Below are 20,383 nucleotides of genomic sequence, written 5' to 3' on the forward strand. Positions count from 1 at the left end.
GTTTCACAAATAAACCTGAGCTGGGTCCGGTATTAAAGACAACAACCTCCCTCCACATCGGTCTTTCCCAACTCCCGAACAAACACATTGACATATTATTATAGCATTGCACTCAATGCAGGTGCAGCCTCCGTCCACTCCCTCATTACATATTATTTATCATCACTCAGTTTAACCCCTGCCCCAGTTCAAGCCGGTTACTCAAAGGAATGTGGACGTTCTTGCTGACGTCTCCCCCCCTGTCATTCTCTTATCGTTATTTGGTTATCTGAGCATCTCGGCCTTTGCTCTACAGTCTCCTCTCTACCGGTTAATACTGGAACAACACAAGGCCGCTGTGTCTGTCTACGTCTGGCGTTCTTGTAACTAGAGAGAGATGTGTGTGCACTCTAGGTCATCTGTGCAGTTTTAATTTAAGCCTAATATAACGCTGAGAACAAGTTTTAACACACGCTACTATATATGTTGTGGACGCATTTTATCCACCACACCCTCCTGGCAGGTCTACCTGCTAATGCCATTCAACCTCTACAGCTCATCCAGAATGCAGCAGCTTGACTGGTCTTTAACCTCCCGAAATTTACCCATACTACTCCGCTCCTCCGCGACCTTCACTGGTTACCGGTGGCTGCAGCATCTGCTTCAAAACATTGGTACTTGCGTACCGTGCTGCGAACAGATCGGGTCCAGTATACATCCAGGGCATGGTCAAACTGTACACCCCAGCTCGTTCACTTCGCTCGGCTTCTGCCAATCAGCTTGTAGCTCCGTCACTGCGAGCTAAACACTCAACAAAGTCACGACTGTTTGCTGTGCAGGCTTCTCAATGGTGGTACATCTTCTGTCGGAAAAAAAAAGGGAAGAAACCTTCAGGAAAAAAACAGAGGAGGATCCCTCTCCCCGGACTGACAGACGCAATAGATGTGTACAGAATGAACAGTGTTACAGAGTTGCAACACATTCAATGAATATGACAGAATGTATGAATAATTCGTAGTAGGCGTGGACCACAATCCAAACCTCCACAATCCATAAAACAGAAGGAGGAAGATAGGAGGAGGGGGGGGGGGCATCAGCAGGGCCATGGCAGGAGGCATCAGACACAGCCAGGTCCCTATGCCTCCTGCCTGGTGAACCGACCTCCTGCCTTGCCCCTGCTGATCCCCCCGCCCCCCCTCCTCTCTACCTCCTTCTGTTTCATGGATTGTGGAGGTCCATTCATACATTGTCATATCCATTTAATGTGTTTATGTAACTCTTTAATGCTGTTCATCCTCCTCTGTTGCTCTCCTGAAGGTTTCTTCCCTTTTTTCCTGATCCAATGTGAGGTCCTGGGACAGGGATGTTGTATGTGTACAGATTGTAAAGCCCTCTGAGGCAAATTTGTAATTTGTGATATTGGGCTATACTAAATAAACAGAATTGAATTGAATTGAATGAGACGTGAAGTCACAAAGACTCTGGGGAGGAAGCAGAGTTAGTAATGTGCGATGGAGAGATGTAAAATCATCCATAAGTAGAGAAAGAAGAGGAGATAGGTACTCAGTGTATCCTAAAAACATCCCCCAGCAGCCTATAAGCTTATAGCAGCATATATAGGGGCTGCACCAGGGCAAACCTGATTCAGCCCTAACTATAAGCACTATTAAAGAGGAAAGTCTTAAGTCTACTCTTAAATGAGGTGACTGTGTCTGCTGGAAGCTGGTTCCATAAAAGAGGAACTTGATAACTGAAGGCTCTGGCTCCCATCCTAATTTTTTTTAAGACTCTAGGAACCACAAGTAGCCCCGCATTTAGTGAGCGCAGCTCTCTAGTGGGGCAGTATGTTACTACAAGCTCCTTAAGATATGATGGTGCATCACCAATCAAGGCTTTGTAGGTGAGGAGAAGAATTTTAAATGTGATTCTTGAATCACACAGAGAGTTTAAACTATCCTGTTGCCTTGGAGTCCAATTCCCTACAACTGCAGTGTCTCCAATGACCTGGAGGACTAACACAGTTCATATGCACTCTGTCCTTCTCCACAGGCTAAGATATCAGAGCTGCGGCAGCTCGTGGCCTCCAAAGACGGTGAGATTGAATGTCTGCAGACCCAGCTGCTGGCCAGAGGCAGCACAGCCAATGACAACACAGAGAGAGGTACTCCACAGTCACTTCACATCCACATCTGCAGATGTGTGCCTGAGAGCCACTAACTTTAACTTCTAAGGACATGTCCCTCTCTCCTCTGCTGTATACTTGACTGCTCTCTGCTGACCCCCGCTGTAGAGGAGGTGTATATCAAGCAGCTGATTAACAAATGTAAGGCATAGTGTGCTGCTGTTCTGGCTCATATTGTCAACCAAACTGCCCTGCCATCATATGTAACTTTGTATCACACATTAATTCATGTCCATCCGGGGAGAGGGATCCTCTTCTGTTGCTCTCCTGAAGGTTTCTTCCCTCATTCGATTTGAGGTCCTGGGACAGGGATGTCGTATGTGTACAGATTGTAAAGCCCTCTGAGGCAAATTTGTAATTTGTGATATTGGGCTATACAAAATAAACTGAATTGAAGTACAGTGTTGCTGAGTAATGCAGTGATTTTGGCTCAAACCTCAACCAGTCCAAAACATAATGAGAGCAGTCGACCACTTAAAAGGTTTAAGTCTGAGAGCCTGTTAGTAAGGTGTCTGGTGGCAGAGTGTTTGGTTTGGAATTGGACCACAGCCGAGCTTCAGTTTGTGTTGGTCGTAGTAAACATTTCAGCTACAATAAACCTCAACCCCTCTGGCTGGCATGGTTTCTATTGTTTCCATGCATAGAGGGTAAAATTAATACCATGGCTATTTGACATCAGTAGAAATAGAATGTGTTCAGTCTGGACCAGGAGCCTTACAGTTCTGGATTCTGGAGAATAGAGAATATCAGCAGCTCTCTTGCACACATTCAAGTCAATTACATTTATTTTGGATAGCCCAAAATCACAAATTATAAATGATCCTCAGAGGGCTTTAAAATATGTACACATATGACATCCTCTGACCTTTGACCCTTACATCAGAACAGGAACAACTCCCACCCAAAAAAAAACCTTTAACAGGGAGAAAAAAAAGAAGAAACCTTCAGGAGAGCAACAGAGGAGGCTCCCTCTATCAGGATGGACAGACGTAGAATGTATGTCATGTGTACAGAATGAACAATATGACAGACATTATTCATATAATGGCCACACATGCATACATACACAAGCTGTTACCTACAGTTTAATACTGGCACCGTAACAAACTGCAACCAAGCACCTGCGTCATACAGTAGTTCATCCTGTCTGGTTATCCCCACCTACTAGCCAATCAGAATCAAGAACCCCCAGTGGCCGTGGTATCAGCGTGCCCTCTCACATTTTATCTTCAGTCTCTTTTGGTTTGCCTAAGCCAAATATTTTAAAGGGCTAATCCAGTCTATTTTTTAGCAATTTAGTTTGGGGACTCCACAGAGACAAAGAGGAAAAGATTAGTTCAAATGAATGCTGCAGAATCCAAGATATCCGGACTTTGAGTACGATCACGATCATCATGAATATCTCTTAATTAAATCATTAGGTCCTAAAAGTTGTAAGAGACACTAATCCATGGTTATTGTCCTCTCTGAAATGAGGTCTGGGAGGCGGGGCTAAAGGAAGGCTCTTTGGGCCCATGGAAGAGGAAACGGTGAAGAAGATCTGTGTAATGAATGAACGGAGCCTCCAATGCTGTTCTCTTTATCCATCCATGGATAAATGCTCTCCCAGCTGTATGTCTGTTTCTCTTCTAAATGTGTAGCCCACACTGTGATTACCCTGATGACATCACTGTGACATCATTAGGGTTATTCTCCCAGACCTTATAAAAATCCTCCAAAGGCACAGAAGTCAAGTAAGTTTTATTCATGTTGTCCAATACTCTGTTTTGGACCCTCGCATCAGAACAGGAAATTAAGCAAGGAGAAAATGGGCATAAACCTAACGGAGAGCAACAGAGGAGGATCCCTCTATCAGGATGGACAGAAGTACAAAAGATGTCATGTGTACAGAATGAACAACGTAACAGAGTTACAACACATTCAATGCATATGACAGAAAATATTCATATAATGAGAACATAATATAAAACATAGAATAAAAACAAAAGCAGTAATATGACTAATAATAATAGTAGCACGAGGTGTGTGGCAGGACTAGGGTCCAGATATAACCACGATCCATGTAAAGCTGTGAGGAGAGAAAGCCCAAAGACCCCGGGGATGAAGTAGTTAGTAATGTGCATTAATGGAACACATCACTGTATTCACAGGCTGAGTAGTGCTAGTAAACTGACCTTTATGTCTTTTACCTAGATTGGTGGAGTTCCCTTTAACATAAGTGGCTCAGGATTCTGTGTGTGTCTGTATTATGCTGAGATCTCTTTTCTTTGTTCACTGCTACACACAGCACAATGACAAGCTACAGTGTGTCACAGGTGATGCCGCATGGTCAGTGCTGCTGTCAGTGTGGATTTCATATGCTTGTTTACTCACATTAGCATGGCTGTCATGGCTGTCGCTAACATCACATCAACCACCAATCAGAGGACCTAAATAAAGAAGACACAAGGTTACTGTTGGTCCAGAATAACATTCTGATTGCTGGCTTGTCTTTTTTTAGACCAGGAATACCAGAGGCTGAAGGTGGGGATGGAGTCTTTGTTGGCTTCAAATGAGGAAAAGGTAGGGAAACCTGTTTATTACAGTGATGAAAGTTGTCTTTCATGTTCACTTGGAGATTTGAGGGTTCCCTGATTTGACCTTTTACAATAACAGGATCGACATATAGAGGAGCTGACCATTCTGCTTGGACAGTACAGAAAAATGAGGGAAGTCATGGCTCTCACACAGGGTAAGAATGCTGAAAGTAGAGCGGAGGAAACACTGTCCTCTGTTTGATTGTAATGGTGTGGTGCTGTGTGATGTTTATAGGGAGTAGTGAAGAGGAGCTGAGTCGCGGTCTAAGACTCGGAGCCATCACACACAAAGCAAAATCTGATTCTGTCAGGTCAGAGGTAAGATGGAGAAGTGGTACTGAAAACACCGCATCTCACACGATTCATCATAAACTGATGAACGTGAACAGTGTTTGTCTCTACATAGATGTCATCTAGAGGGTCTTCTCCACTGATGCTTTCTTCATCTCCCTACCAGAGAGAACTGGACTCCAGGTATAAACACTCTAGAGACACACACACACACACACACACACACACACGCACAGCTTCTTTTTAATAGCCCTTTGTGCCCTTTGTTGTAGTCTCCAGAACTTGATGGACACTTCGCTGGTGTCTCCTGGCGAAATAAGCTCCTTTATTGGCTTTTGGTAGGTAGAAGCTTTGGGTTTGTGTACCTTCTGTTGAACATTGCAGAATTCTATGTTGTCCAAAATGGAAGCAGTTGTCATAAATCAGACGTGAGTGATATTGTTCATCATTGAATCTTTTCTGATTTCTGAAGTGTGCATTTTCATTCCCAGGCCTCGGTGCAAGTTGCTGTCCAGCAGTCTGGAAGAACTGCAGAGTGGATCGTTTCAAAAGGTTTGTCAGTGCATGACTGACTGTCATCCGACCTGCTACATCGGCTGCTGCTTCCTAAAGTTGACCAACATCATTTACTTAACGTTATTTAATCTGCTTGTGTGAATGCTAACCTACTAACTGTGTCTGTGTGTCCGGTCCTCTCTCCTGTGTCTGTGTTGGCTCCAGGCTGTAGAGATCCAGCCACTTGAAACTGAATCAGACACAAGGGCAGAGGTACTGATCTGCTGCATGCCTTCACATAGCCTCATCCCACAAACACATGTGCTGTGTGTGAAGCAGGGGGAGAGTATGCAGTCAATTTAAAATGCCATCATTTTTAGAGATCTTCTGAAAAAGAAAGCACGATAGATAAAACTTTAAAGACGAATTGGATCTATCCCAGTCATCCATGTACATAATGCAGTCCAGGTATTTGCTTATGTACAAAGATGCACTGAAGCACATTCCTACATATTCAATCATGACTGCATATTGGAGGGTGCCTACCTTTCTCTGTGTCAGTAGTTCACCAGGGGCCAAATGGATAAAACTATACAACTAAAACTGAGTGTACGCACTCTTTTACTCAGATTCACAAAGCCACACGTACAATTGCTTCTGTTTCATGGATCTCAATTATTGTGAAAACGTGTGACCGAGCCTTGTTTCCTCCTCCACTGGCCTCTATCAACATCTGTTTGCATATTGACATGTTTGCATAACCTGACCTCAATAGACCTGTCAATAACAACGTGACGACTGTGTCACATCGCTGAGCATGTTTCATCATCATGATGTGATATGATAAGTCACTCATAGTGCATCCCTCATAAATCATTTCAAATAAAGTTTATAAATGTGCTATGTTACAGAATGCTGTGAAGCCTGCAATGATGATAACACAGTCAAGGAAATTGTCAAACAGCCTAAAAAAAATGTAACCTGTGTTGGGATCTGCAGGAGTGGGTTTGGTTAGTAGCACGTGTACAAATTAATTATTTTTAATAATACTATTAATAGTATCGATAGGATTATTAACATATATTAATAATAATTATATAATTCATCCATCCATCCATTTTCATCCGCTTATCTGGGGTCGGGTCGCGATAGCAGCAGACTCAGCAGGCTGACCCAGGCTTTCCTCTCACCCGCAACATTTGCCAGCTCATTCTGGGGGATCCCGAGGTGTTCCCAGGCCAGCTGGGAGATATAATCCCTCCAGCGTGGTCTTCTCCGGGTCTCCTACCAGTTGGACGTGCCTGGAAAACCTCCAGTGGATGCAGGATGCATCCAGGAGGCATCCTGATGAGATGCTCGAACCACCTCAGCTGACTCCTTTCAACACAAAGGAGTAGTGACCCAGCTCCAAGTTCCCTCCTCATGTCCGAGCTCCTTACCCTATTTCTAAGGTTGAGCCCGGCCACCCTGCGGAGGAAACTCATCTCTTTACCCTATCTCTAAGGCTGAGCCCTACGAAGGAAACTCATCTCCTTACCCCATCTCTAATGCTGCGTTCACACCAAAACTCAGGCGAGTAAAGCGGTGGGAATATTCACAACAAACGCTTTGCAACGCGTTTGGTGTGAACGCAGCATTACTCGCGTGAGTTTACTCGCCCGACAAGTTGTGGCTTATCTCTGTGGCTTAACTCCGTGGAAACAGTTATCATTTCCTCCATCCAATATGGAAGAAATAACCACTAGTTCTGCTTTATACTTGTTGTGGACATCACACAAACGTCAGAACATCTAACGCCCTTGTGTTTGGGTTCATAACAATACCTGTAGGCTCACACAGCTCAGTGAATTTCACCGACTATTCTGGATAACTGCCACTTCCAGTGCTACTAGAGTAGCAGCAGCCAGGGGGGCGGAGCGTCTCAACGCTGATTGGCTTTCGCAACTCAGCGTCGGGCGAAATATTTAAATATTTATACTCTTGCGAATTTTTCGCGCTGCCCGGCGAAAATTCGCGGGATTTGCAACCATTTGCGTCTGTGCATTGACTTTACATAGGATTTACTCACGTGAAAAATGTGCAACTCTTTTGGTGTGAACGCAGCATAAGGCTGAGCCCTACCGAGGAAACTCATCTCCTTACCCTATCTCTAAGGTTGAGCTATACGGAGGAAACTCATCTCCTTCCGTCTCTATGTGATGCAACAGAGAAAGGAGCAAACCAAATCATGTCTCTGTAATCTCATGAAAGACATTTTGATGGGACTTGACGAAATGTGATATTCTGAGATACACAATAAACTCATACTGATTCTCAAAGTATGTAAGATATAAAGAAAGTAGGATAACAGACAATCATGGTCATTTATTTGAAATGCTGTGCTTCAACAGGTCTAAAAATAATCCTAAATGTTTTGTTTTTGATGACCTACAGAATGCTCACATGGAGCTGAGCATGTACCAGACTCTGCCGGGGAAACTGAAAGGTAAAAAGAGCGAGCTGAGAGCCGAGCTGAACAAACAGCCAGATGGAGAGAATGCATCTCCTGTCCACAGCCAGGACCAGGACTACAGTCTCAGTGAGTCTTTTCTGCATGCCACTCCTTCGATCATTCCTACCTGTTTTAATGAAAGACAGTGAAATATCAGTGTTCCCCAGAGTCAGTGGAACATTGTGCCTCATGCAAGAACCATCTGTAAAAACAAACGCATCCAAGTTTTTTCAGGAAGTCGCATTCACCTATTTTCAGATTATTGGTTTTGTAATTTGACAATTCAATCATTTTTTACTGAGGTCCAAGGTCTTTTTTCTCGATTTTACATCATTTCTTAAATTCACTTTTTAAAAGGCACTTGCATTTGATACATAACCATATGTTATACTTACAAAATTGCAGACAATCTCAGCTATCTATATAATGAAGCACCATTGTCTTTAGGCACAGTGTAAAGAGGTAATTTGACCCTAAAGCTAAGACGTTGAAGTCCGATTTATTTAAGTTCTTCAAATCTCTTGTGAAAACATACCTTTACTCATGTGGATGGAAATTAGTTTTCCAAAGCCTTAGGTTCACTCTACTTTCACCAAATGTGAGAGTGACTGAGATAAAATGGGACTGAGAAATGACTTCATACTACAGATCAAGCATCATGGGATGTATGCAAATAAAGAATTAACATTAGAACCGGTTTTTTTCCCAAACAAAATATTCACTATATATTTTACTCTGTTTTTCAAGAACAGTTTTCCAAACAAGAACAGAATATGTCCTATATAAAAACAAACTATTTACTGACTGAAAACGGCAGTGTTTTATCAGAAGTGACCTCCATCAGTAAACAAGACCATCAGAGAGAAGACTCTATTTCTATGTATTTGTTCTTAATACTCGCCGTTGGTGCCTTGGAAGCACAGACTATGGCAAGGCCTCCAGCAGAGACCAGCGCCTAACCTCAGACCAGGGGTCCTGATAACAAGATTAAATGTTCATTACAAGAAAATCACATGAAAGGTGACTGTGAGACAGTTGCAGACGTGATGCATTCTTCTAAAGGCATAAGGAATAAGGGAAATAATAAAGACATATGTATAAAGAATAGCAAATAGTGGATGCACACAGGCCAGAAGAAGGATGTGGTGAGAAAATAATTGATATTGACATTCAAACAGTTGTAATAGCGATATCCGCGTGCACTCCGGTGAAATGGCCCGATGAGATCCATGCCGATTCGCTCGAACGGCACCTCCATTAATGGCTGAGGACGCAAAGGCGTTGATTTACCAATTGACAAACCGGGCAGGACGCACATCAACGGCACACATCCCCCGGATGCAGTGGTGGCTGGTGGAATTTGTTTTTGGGTAGGGCCATCCATTTAATTTCAATAAATATCCCAGTATGATTCAATGCAAAAAAGTATCAAACACGCATTTGTACTTTGTAGTTAAATATTTAACATTTATTCCAACACTGACATAATAAGGACATATTATATAGTATATATATATATATATATACAGTATAATATGCTATATAAATACCATCTAATGTAAATATACAATATACATTTCATAAATATATATTAATAAAATATAAATATCATAATATAAATCACATAATGCGCAGCTTTGGGCCAGATGACTTTGGCCCAAAGCTGAACCTATTTTATGGCACGGATTGGCTAAATTGTATATCACTCATTTATATCTTTGATCAGTAATAGACTAAACTGCTTCTTAGACCCTTCTCTTCCGGGCCAAAAACGATTTGGCCCCAGCGCAGCTGAGACATGCAGACAAGAAGTGCAGGAAAAACATATATGTTGCACAGATATCCTATTTTACAAATATTACTGGGTATATTCCATATCTCCAAAACACAAATATTGACAATTTTTATAATTTATAAATATAATTAATATTATTATTATTATTATTATTATTATTATTATTATTATTATTATTATTATTATTATATATTTTTCTTTTGTGGCCCCCCCCGTGGATGCCTGGCCAATAAAATCAGGTTATTATCCGGTCTAGTGTTTTCTCTTACTCCATGTGACCAGCCATCGGGTTATAGTGAGCAGTCTGTCAAATAACTTCAGTGCGGCTTTTCGGCATCACCAACTGGGTGCTTTGCTTTCCTTTTTTTTTTTACCTGTCACAACTCACTCTATACAGCCTGTCCCTAATCAATAAAAAGTGAAGGTGGTGCATCAGGGCGCACCAACTGACCATCAATTCTCATCACTTAGTCGAATGCCGCACCTCCAACACTCCTGTCCTGATGCTTGAGGGACCCCCTGTAGGTTGGGAAGGGTGCCAGCGTTTGCTGAGGTCGGAGGATCATATTCTTGCAAGTGGCCCAGTGCTTATGAAAAGTTGCTTTTATTCAAAAGTATTTTTTCACTGCTGCAAGCACAACAAATATCAATTTGCATAGAACTCTTTGGAAGATACATAACAAATGAAAATACGACAGTGGTTAAGTGGGAAATGTGTGCTGGAACAGACCATTTAATGTAGCAAAACATACATTTAATAAACTAAAACTGCTGAAAAATGCTTCAGCTCCACTAACATCCTCTAACTTTGATCCATCTGCTCTGTGCCCTTTCTCCCTGTCTCCTCCTGTCTGCTTGGCCCCCCGTCTCTCTTTGTGCTCCGGCTGCAGTTCGCTGCAGGAGTCTGAGTGCTCCGGCTTTAGGTACTATATGCTAATTCAAATGTCAGCACTGATAATACACTTTCAGGAGAACTAAGTCATGTTGTTGCTCTCGCTCGGATGTCACAAACGAGGTTTTGCGATGCCAGTAATCTCAGGAACAAAACCAGATGGCCGGCCGGCCGTACTCTGAGCAGAGTCAGGCTGAGGAACTGTTTTTACAGAGCATAAAGCGACTTTAAAGCCGCCATTGTTATGACTTGCGGTCCAAGATAATGCTGCCATCAGCATCCATGTTAGCACACACAAGTTTCAAATAAAAGAATTGCAGACTTCCCCATCAAACACTTATATACATGGAATAAGTTGTTTTAGCACCACCTTGGTTAAACTCCTGGAGAAGGGAGTTGTGTGTTCAGCCTCTGGTCAGGGCGCAGGTGGGAGGATTCAGGTTGAGAAGAAGGATAAAAAATGGGTGTGAGATGAGCTCATTCCTCTTGTCCTGTCGGCTCAGGTGACATCTCAGCCACACTCAATATCTCAAGCTTTCATGTTTAAAGACATACCTGATCCTGTCAGAGTTTTAGCACCTGCCTGAAGCTTGTAGATTTACATGTATAGAGCATTTATTTTAGATGTACGTATGTGTGACTAATCCTGGTTCTGCTTTATTTCTGCTGGCTTTCTCCTCACTACTAACCTCATCTGCCTCAGAATCTCCTGGCAAACTTAACCTCTATGATGTTGGTGGGTATTGTATCTCAACCAATTCCATTCAATTCAATTCATGTTGTATTGCCCAGAATCACAAATTACAAATTATCCTCATAGGGCTTTTCAATCTGTACACACATGACATCCTCTGTCCCGGGACCTCACATCGGTTAAGGAAAAACTCCCCCAAAAAAGCCAACAGATATCTAACAGATAGAAAAAGGGAAGAAACCTTTGAGAGAGCAACAGATGAGGATCTCTTTTTCAGGATAAATATAAGTGCAATAGATGTCATGTGTACAGAATAAACGACATAACAGATACAACACAACCAATGCATATGACAGAAATGATTCATATAATGAGAGTAGTAGTCATGATGAAAAAGTTACAACTACCAAAAACAACAGCAACAGTGGATGTAATTGAATATTAATCAAAATAAAAGCACTAATGGTATTGGCAATACTAATAGTAATGCAACTAATAATAATGATAACAGCAGGAGGTGTCAGGCAGAACCACGATATAACGACGATCCATGTAAATCTGTGAGGTGAGAAAGCACAAAGACTCTGGAAAAGGAGCAAAGTTAGTAATGTGCATTAATGGTGCATGCGTTCATACAAAAGGAGAAAAAGAGTGTATCCTAAGATGTCCCCCAGCAGTCTAGGCATATAGCAGCATATCTTGGCGAACCTGAGCCAACCCTAACTATAAGTGCTATCAAAGAGGAAAGTCTTAAGTCTTATCTTAAATGTGGTGACTGAAAGTGGAAGCTGGTTCAAGAGAATAGGAGCTTGATAACTTGAAGGCTCTGGCTCCCATCCTACTTTATAAGACTCTAGGAACCACAAGTAGCCCCGCATTTAGTGAGCGCAGCTCTCTAGTAGGGGCATATGGTACTATGAGCTCTCTCGTGGGATAGTATGGTACTATAAGCTCTCTAGTGGGGTAATATGGTACTATAAGCTCTCTAGTGGAGTAATACGGTTAGCAGGTCCATCTTTCAATCAGGGGACTGGTTCAATCCCCGCCCTAGTCGATGTGTCCTTGAGCAAGACACTTAACCCTGAATTGCTCCCTGTAGCTGTGTCTACGGTGTATGAATGTAACATGATTGTAAGTCGCTTTGGATAAAAGCGTCAGCGAAATGAAATGTAATGTATAAGCTCCCTAATGGAGTAATATGATATTATAAGCTCCTTAGGATATGATGGTGCATCACCAATAAAGGCTTTGTAGGTGAGGTTAAATGTAATTCTTGATTTTACAGGAAGCCATTTCAGAGCAGCTAATACTGGAGTAATATGATCTCTTTTCTTAGTTTGTGTTAGTACACAAGCTGCAGCATTCTGTATCAATTATAGATATAAGATAATTATTAGAGCAGCCTGATTGCAGTAGTCTAGAAGTAACAAACGCATGAACTCATTTTTCTTCATGGGTTTGAGACGAGATGTGCCTGATTTTTTTTAAATGGTACAAAATGCAGTCCTTGAGATTTGTTTTACGTGGGAGTTAAAGGACAAGTCCTGATCAAAGATAACTCCTAGATTCTTTACGGTGGTGCTGGATGCCAGGGCAATGCCATCTACAGAAACTATATCATTAGATAATTGATTTCTGAGGTGTTCTGGGCCTAGTAAAATAACTTCAGTTTTGTCTGAGTTTAACATCAGGAAGTTGCAGGTCATCCACATTTTTAAGTCTTTAAGACATTCTTGAATTTTAGCGAGCTTGTTGATCTCTTCTGGTTTGATTGATAGATATAATTGAGTATCATCTGCATAACAATAAAAGTTTATAGAGTGTTTCCTGATAATATTGCCCAAAGGAAGCATATATAAGGTAAATAAAATTGGTCCAAGCAAAGAACCTTGTGGAACTCCGTGATTAATGTTGGTGGTCATCGAGGCTTCATCGTTTACAAAGACAAAATTATCTAATGAATAGGATTTAAACCAGTTTAGTGCGGTACCTGAAATGCCAATGGACTGATCTTGTCTCTGTAATAGGGTGGTCAATGGTGTCGAACGCTGCACTAAGGTCTAACAAGACAAGTACAGAGATGAGTCCTTTATCTGATGCAATTAGGAGTTAATTTGTAATTTTCACCAGTGCTGTCTCTGTGCTGTGGTGTTTTCTAAATCCTGACTGAAACTCCTCAAATAAACTATTATGATGTAGAAAGTCACACAACTGATTTGCGACTACTTTCTCAAGGATCTTAGAGAGGAAGAGAAGGTTAGAGATTGGTCTGTAGTTAGCCAACACCTCTGGATTAAGAGTGGGCTTCTTCAGGAGAGGTTTAATTACAGCTACTATGAAGGAATGTGGTACATGGCCTGTTAGTAAAGACACATTGATAATATCTAATAGAGAGGTGCCAATTAAAGGCAAAAGGTCTTTAAGCAGCCTCGTCAGGATGGGGTCCAAGAGACAGGTAGAAGGTTTAGAAGCTGAAGACAATTGGTCAAATTTGATGGTAGAAAAGCATCTAAATATATATCATTAGACATGGCGCTGTGTCTATCTGTTGTGAAATACCAAAACTAAAAGGTGTGTACCAATGAAAGAAACATACAGTGGTGGATCCCAGATTTACTACCCGGAGTGTCGGTTCTTTCTTGTGTTTCTGTGCAGGACATCCAGAGAAGCTGGAGGAGTGTCTTCTGTCAGACCAGTCCCACCTGTCCTCTGGAGTGGACTCAGGACAGCAGTCCCCTGTCTCACCAGAGAACAGGAAGACTCACAGAGGCATTAAGAAATTCTGGGGGAAGTAAGTTTTGAAGATACATTTACTGTATATGCACACACACATACTGTACAGAAGTTACACATTAGCAGTATCCTCTGGTTTGGCTTTCACACAGACACACTGGCTCAGTCTGTCCTTCCATTTGTCCTTTACATACTCATCAGTGTTTGTGTTGTTCCACAGGATCCGTCGCAGCCAGTCAGGCAATCCTGCCCAGGTCCATGACCCCGAGCTGGGAGAGTTTCGGAGGGGAGGCTTCAGAGCTACAGCTGGACCGAGACTGGCCCATCTAGGGAACACACGGTAGAAAAACCCAGGCTCATGTGTGCTCACAAACTCTGCTTCCTCCCCGGAGTCTTTGTGATTTTTCATAGGGTCCATTGGACCTGGCTGTGTCTGATGCCTCTTGCATGGTGAGCCGGCCTCCTGCCATGGCCCCTGATGATGCGCCCCGCACCCCCTCCTCTCTACCTCCTTCTGTTTCATGGATTGTGGAGGTCCATTCATACATTTTCATATTCATGTAATGTGTTTATGTAACTGTAATGCTGTTCATTCTGTACACATGACATCTATTGCATCTGTCCATCCGGGGAGAGGGATCCTCCTCTGTTGCTCTCCTGAAGGTTTCTTCCCTTTTTTCCCTGTGAAAGGTTATTTTTGGGGAGTTTTTCCTGATCCGATGTGAGGTGCTGGGACAGGGATGTCGTATGTGTACAGATTGTAAAGCCCTCTGAGGCATATTTGGAATTTGTGGTATTGGGCTATACAAAATAAACTGAATTGAATTGTGTAAATAAGTCATGAGGAAGAGACACTGTACTGAACACAGCCTTTATTAGCGTTCACATTCACACTGAGGTTAGCCTCCGCTGCAGAGAATGCTACATTCATGTGCTGTTCCCTACATTGTTCTCAGCAAAGGGATTTTCTTATTTTACTAACATGACATATCTTGCATGGATAGTATGAATAATGATTTTGTTAAATGTTCGTCAATAAAGTCTACACAATGAGTTGTGGAGGAGATACAAAGATTCCATTGTAGTCTGATATCACACAATGTGAAATTAACTGGAACCCAACACTATAAACTGCATGTGTCAATGTTGATTTATTTTCTTCTCCACGTCAGAGACCTGAAGTTGCCTTTTTCTAAGTGGAGCACAGAGCAGGTGTGTGGCTGGCTCGAGGAAATTGGACTGGGCCAGTATGGCATTCTTGCTTGCCACTGGGTCACCGACGGTGATACTCTACTGTCGGCCACCCTGCAAGACCTAGAGAAGGTACACATACACACCTACTGTCTTCAAATGTTTCCTGGCATAATAATCTCCACTCAGTCACATATGTTACAGTTCTACCTGTCTGCTCGTTGTTGCTGTCTGTCTCTCTGCTTGGCGTTTAGCATTGCCTGTCTCTGCTCTTCAACCTGCTTGTTAGTTTCGCCTTCAACACATTGTCCACCTCAGACCACCTCCCACTCTCTGCCTCTCTCATCACAGTCTCTTAACCATCATCTATCAGTCTGATAATGATGAGCCTCTGGGGTGAGGTTCTGTATTTCAGCAGATATCCAGGCCAAGACATCCTTTTCCTTGGGCTGCTCATTCTTTACAGTCCGATTAGCAACTTGAGATGTGAGACTTTAGTGTTAAGAGATGTTTACAAGATAATTTAAAACCAATAGAAAGCTAAATCATCATCAGTTGGCAAGTGAGGCCAATGAGTTGCGCCTCTTTAGCTCTTCACAAGGACTTATTACCTACATTCAAGCAAAGCCTGCTCCTATGTTATTGCTCAATAATACTTGAACTACAGCCAACAAATATATTATCCTTCAGAGACAGTTTCCTTCAGATTCTAAATGTGAATGCAACATCTTTTTTTATAGAGATGACTCATCAGGTTCATTTAGATTGGATCACTTTAATGGTGCTCATCTGTAAGATTGTGACCAGATGAAATCAATTCTCTCTCACGGTGTCTCCAGGAATTGGCGATGAAGAACCCGCTCCACAGGAAGAAACTCCAGTTAGCCATCAAGACGTTCAGCAACGGGCAGCCTGAGAAGTCTTCAGAGCTTGACTACATCTGGGTCAATCGTACGTAATGAAAATCACACAGTGAATTGACTTCATTTGGAGGTTCCCTTTCATTAAAACTGATATTTATGTTCCAAAGGTTGGCTCGATGACATCGGACTCCCTCAATACAAAGACCAGTTTAATGAAGGAAGGGTTGATGGGCAGATGCTGCAGTACCTCGCTGTGGTGAGTTTGTAACTAATGATCAAATAATTGGTCAAATAACAGCTGAATGTCACTTTGCTTTAAAGTCAAAGCAGGGTTCATGGTATTCCAGATATGTAAAGTCATGTGGCCTGGGTTATTTATCTGATAATACAGGAAGTTGAAGCACTTGTTTTCATATTTAAAGTGACACATTAAAAACTTGAAAGACTAGATGCTCACTCTCTCTTGCACTCCTCTGTGTTCTCTCCATCTCAGAACGACTTGTTATTTCTAAAAGTGACCAGTCAGCTGCATCACCTCAGCATCAAGTGTGCCATTCATGTTCTCCATGTCAACAAGTTCAGCTCCAACTGCCTCAAACGCAGGCCCAGCCATGAGGTAAGCAGCAGTATTCAGTGATCGGGTTGTGTCAAAGCAGATCTGACTGTGGCTCAGTGGTATGCAGAGTCGTCCTTCAATCAGAGGATCGGTGGTTCAATCCCTGGCTCCGTTAGCCCATGTTGATGTGTCCTTGGGCAAGACACTTAACCCCAAATTCCTCCTGTAGCTGTGCCTACAGTGTATGAATGTGTGTATGAATGTTAGCTACTCCTGATGGGCAGATGGAACCTTTGCTCCTCTCATCAGTGTATGAATGGGTGTAAATGGGTTAATGATGTCATGTAGTGTTAAAGTGCTTTGAGTGGTCGGAAGACAGGAAGTGCAAGTTCTCCAACCTACTCAGGTGTCTGGTGTCTGTGGTTACTTCCCCACGCTGGCTCATATACAGTATGCCTCCAGCTGAACTCACCACCTCTCTGTTTACACGTCTCTCTACTTGAGTAGATCCAAACCGATTTTTTTGTACTTTGACAATGCAAATGACATTGAAGCCCCTTTTGAATTAAAGTGAATTGAAATTGAGTGAGAGACAAAAAGAGAGACACAAAGAGACAGCAACAACAATAATAGCTAAACAGCTATAATAAAAAGGCTATCTTGCATTGCACTGTAACCTTTATTCTCCGTGTTTATTGGTTTTATTAATTGCAGCTTGTTTTTTCTCTCCTATGAAATTCAGCTTTTAAAATGTCCCTTTTTATATTGCCCTGTGTTTCTTTGATACTTTGTTTCAATGCCGTACAACACTTTGAATTACAAAACAAATACACTTTACTCGCCTTGCCTTAATTGCAGGTGGTGTTGACAATTTCTGAAACACGTTTTTCATGTTTTGAGAAATGGTGGAATATTATGGAGTGTGTGTGTGTGTGTTTCAGAACCAGTTCACGCCCAGTGAGGTGGTCCAGTGGACCAACCACCGGGTCATGGAGTGGCTGAGATCTGTGGATCTGGCCGAGTACGCACCAAACTTGAGGGGCAGCGGCGTGCACGGAGGGCTGCTGGTGAGGACACACAATCACACAGCGTGTGCAACAGAAACACTAAATGCTACAAGAGCATGTTAAACATGTCTCTCCTCTCACAGATGCTGGAGCCTCGCTTTAACTCAGACACGCTGGCCCTGCTGCTGAACATCCCTCCTCAGAAAACACTGCTGAGACGCCACCTCACCACCAACTTCAACAACCTAGTGGGAGCACAGGCTCACCAGGAGAAGCGGGAGTACACTGAGGCACCGGGGTACACCCCACTCAGCATCACAACTAAAGTCAAGGTGAAAAAACACTAGCATACAGCTTGGTGTGGAAGAGGGACTACTTGGAGGCAACAATGCTACATTAAGAACTCATTAGTCCCCAAACCTCCACCTGCATCCTCAGATCTACAAACAGCTCCCCAACACCAAACTCCGCCCCATGGGCGACCGGGCCTTTTGCTCGGCAGCACCGCGCTTATGGAACAGTCTCCCTGACCACGTGAGGGAAACACAGACACTTTTAAGACTGGCCTAAAAACCTTTTTATCCAGGAAGTTTTTGTTATATATTGTTCTATTATAGTTTGTTTTTAACTATCTACTGGCTATGTAGCACTCTGAGATTCTTTTTGAATGAAAAGTGACTTACAAATAAAATGCATTATTATTTATTATTTAAGAGGACACAGAGCTCTCTCCATGCATGTGTGAGAAAAAGCGCCGTAATCTGAAGGCAAGCCTTGGCATGTCAGCTCAGTTTAAGCTCTGTGCCCTTCAGTGTGTTTAAGCCTGTGATAGCAGAGTAAACATTCTGCTGCTCCTCGCAATGTTAAAACCCAGCTATCAGCAACCGCCTTAACTCCCTCTGCTGAAGAGAAAGGGAGGAATAATCCACCTGAGACACCATGCTGATGACCTATCCATGAACTTGGACACTTCGATCTTACATTTCTTAAGAAACTCAGTGAGCATTTATTAGTCTGCTTTTATGGACAAATAGAACCTCGAGAGCTAAGTAGATGTGGATCTAAAACGCAGCTGTTTTCTTGTATCAGTTATTACCATGAACTGAATGCAAGAAAAGTATGTAGAACAGGCTCCGCACCTAACACAGTGGCACTCCTGCGGCTGGTTTTAGGCAGACTGTAAAAGCCGGTAAAAGCCTTCGGTCTTTTATCTTGCCCAGTAGTTGAATCGTTAGGATTTTGGAGTTATGGGATTCACCAACGACCTGGATCAAATGAGTTCGTAGACTGTCTGCACTTCCTCACCTTTTCATACACTTACATTTTAGACACACTGCCAAGCCTTCAGGGTTCCTCTGGTACCATTGGCTGTCACCTCAGTATCACACTTGTTAAGGACAGGGGAAGAAGGTTAGACTGTGCAAAAGAACTAGAGTCTTTAGTTTTAGTTCCAGCTCCCAACTTAATGGTTAGGCTGTGGGTTTTTTTCAGTTTAATTTCTCATAAAGTAACATAAAACAATTTAAATGAATGAAACAGTTACAGGCTTACATACAAGCAATTATAATTATAATAGTTTATAAATCAGCCTTTGCTGGTTTTAGTGGCTCCTCTTAAAAAGCTAGAAGAATTCTTCTGGTTTCAAAAAGCCAGAAAGTTCAGGGGTTTTCAAAATCAGCTTTTGCTGGTTTAGGTCTGTCCTTTGTAATAAAATAATTTCTGCTCCAGTCTGAAAAAGCTGGGGAAATCTGTTGTCTAGTCCATAAGAGCTAGAAGTTCTGGAAATATGTTATCTAGTCCATAAGAGCTCTGGAAATCTGTTGTCTTGTACCCAAGAGCTAGAAGCTCTGGAAATATGTTGTCTAGTCCCCGAGAGCTAGAAGCTCTGGAAATATGTTATCTAGTCCATAAGAGCTCTGGAAATCTGTTGTCTTGTCCCCAAGAGCTAGAAGCTCTGGAAATAATGTAGTCTAGTCCCTATGTAGTTTTCGTACAGTTTCTGTACAGTGTACCTCCTGTGTCTTTACGCTACACACATAAAACTATTACACACATATTTAAATTACAGTAGAAGCAAATCAAAGAAAACTATATATATATATATATATATAGTCAATATTATACACCTCCACGTGTACACACAAAGTATGAGTATTTGAAAGTGTAGTGGTAATGAGGATAGTGGTATGGGGATGTAAAAACACTGCATACCAGGAAGAAGCTGCTCTGAAGTGTGGTAGTCTGATACTCTGTATCTCTGTCAACAACTCTGCTAATTCCGCTGCTTGGCCAGTGAGATGGATGAACTACATACCCCTCTAGCGTTAGTATGCTAAGCTAAGCATTTCAGTGACAGTGTGTCAATATACGCTCGTTACATGCAAAGTGTTCTTTCAAAGTATACTTCCATCTTCGCAGGAAGTTTGGTTTAGGCAACAAAACAACATTTTAAGGTTTAGGAAAAGAACGTGGTTGGCGTTAACTTTAGTCAAAGGACACAGTGACTAACAACACCAACAAATAACTGTTTTGCATGGTACATGAATACTGGTCCCCTGGATGAAAGTCTGTTTTATTTTTTACCCATCCACCACCTCCTTAAGCACACTCTCCTGCAATTTATACTTAGTCACAGCTC

At 42.2% G+C, this 20,383-nt stretch overlaps 1 protein-coding gene across 25 annotated transcripts in view; it reads left to right on the forward strand.

Moving 5' to 3' along the window:
- The window catches only part of ppfibp2b (PPFIA binding protein 2b), a 66,272-nt gene that overhangs the window by 44,789 nt on the left and 1,100 nt on the right, over positions 1–20,383 (forward strand). For 19 of the 25 annotated variants that reach the window (XM_034534165.1, XM_034534178.1, XM_034534166.1 and 16 more), the window contains 17 exons: positions 2,029–2,140; positions 3,638–3,772; positions 4,662–4,723; positions 4,817–4,892; positions 4,973–5,055; positions 5,144–5,211; positions 5,301–5,366; positions 5,520–5,580; positions 7,957–8,101; positions 14,051–14,186; positions 14,349–14,468; positions 15,301–15,451; positions 16,159–16,270; positions 16,350–16,438; positions 16,676–16,798; positions 17,680–17,805; positions 17,889–18,077. In XM_034534165.1, coding sequence (XP_034390056.1) covers positions 2,029–2,140; positions 3,638–3,772; positions 4,662–4,723; positions 4,817–4,892; positions 4,973–5,055; positions 5,144–5,211; positions 5,301–5,366; positions 5,520–5,580; positions 7,957–8,101; positions 14,051–14,186; positions 14,349–14,468; positions 15,301–15,451; positions 16,159–16,270; positions 16,350–16,438; positions 16,676–16,798; positions 17,680–17,805; positions 17,889–18,077 — 1,854 coding nt within the window. Of the gene's footprint in view, positions 1–2,028; positions 2,141–2,269; positions 2,303–3,637; positions 3,773–4,661; positions 4,724–4,816; positions 4,893–4,972; positions 5,056–5,143; positions 5,212–5,300; positions 5,367–5,519; positions 5,581–7,956; positions 8,102–14,050; positions 14,187–14,348; positions 14,469–15,300; positions 15,452–16,158; positions 16,271–16,349; positions 16,439–16,675; positions 16,799–17,679; positions 17,806–17,888; positions 18,078–20,383 lie in introns of all 25 variants that reach the window. The other 6 variants (XM_034534184.1, XM_034534173.1, XM_034534187.1 and 3 more) reach the window with 2 other exon arrangements.

The sequence above is a fragment of the Cyclopterus lumpus genome, chromosome 6 (assembly GCF_009769545.1).
Source record: "Cyclopterus lumpus isolate fCycLum1 chromosome 6, fCycLum1.pri, whole genome shotgun sequence".
In the NCBI taxonomy this organism is placed as follows: domain Eukaryota; kingdom Metazoa; phylum Chordata; class Actinopteri; order Perciformes; family Cyclopteridae; genus Cyclopterus; species Cyclopterus lumpus.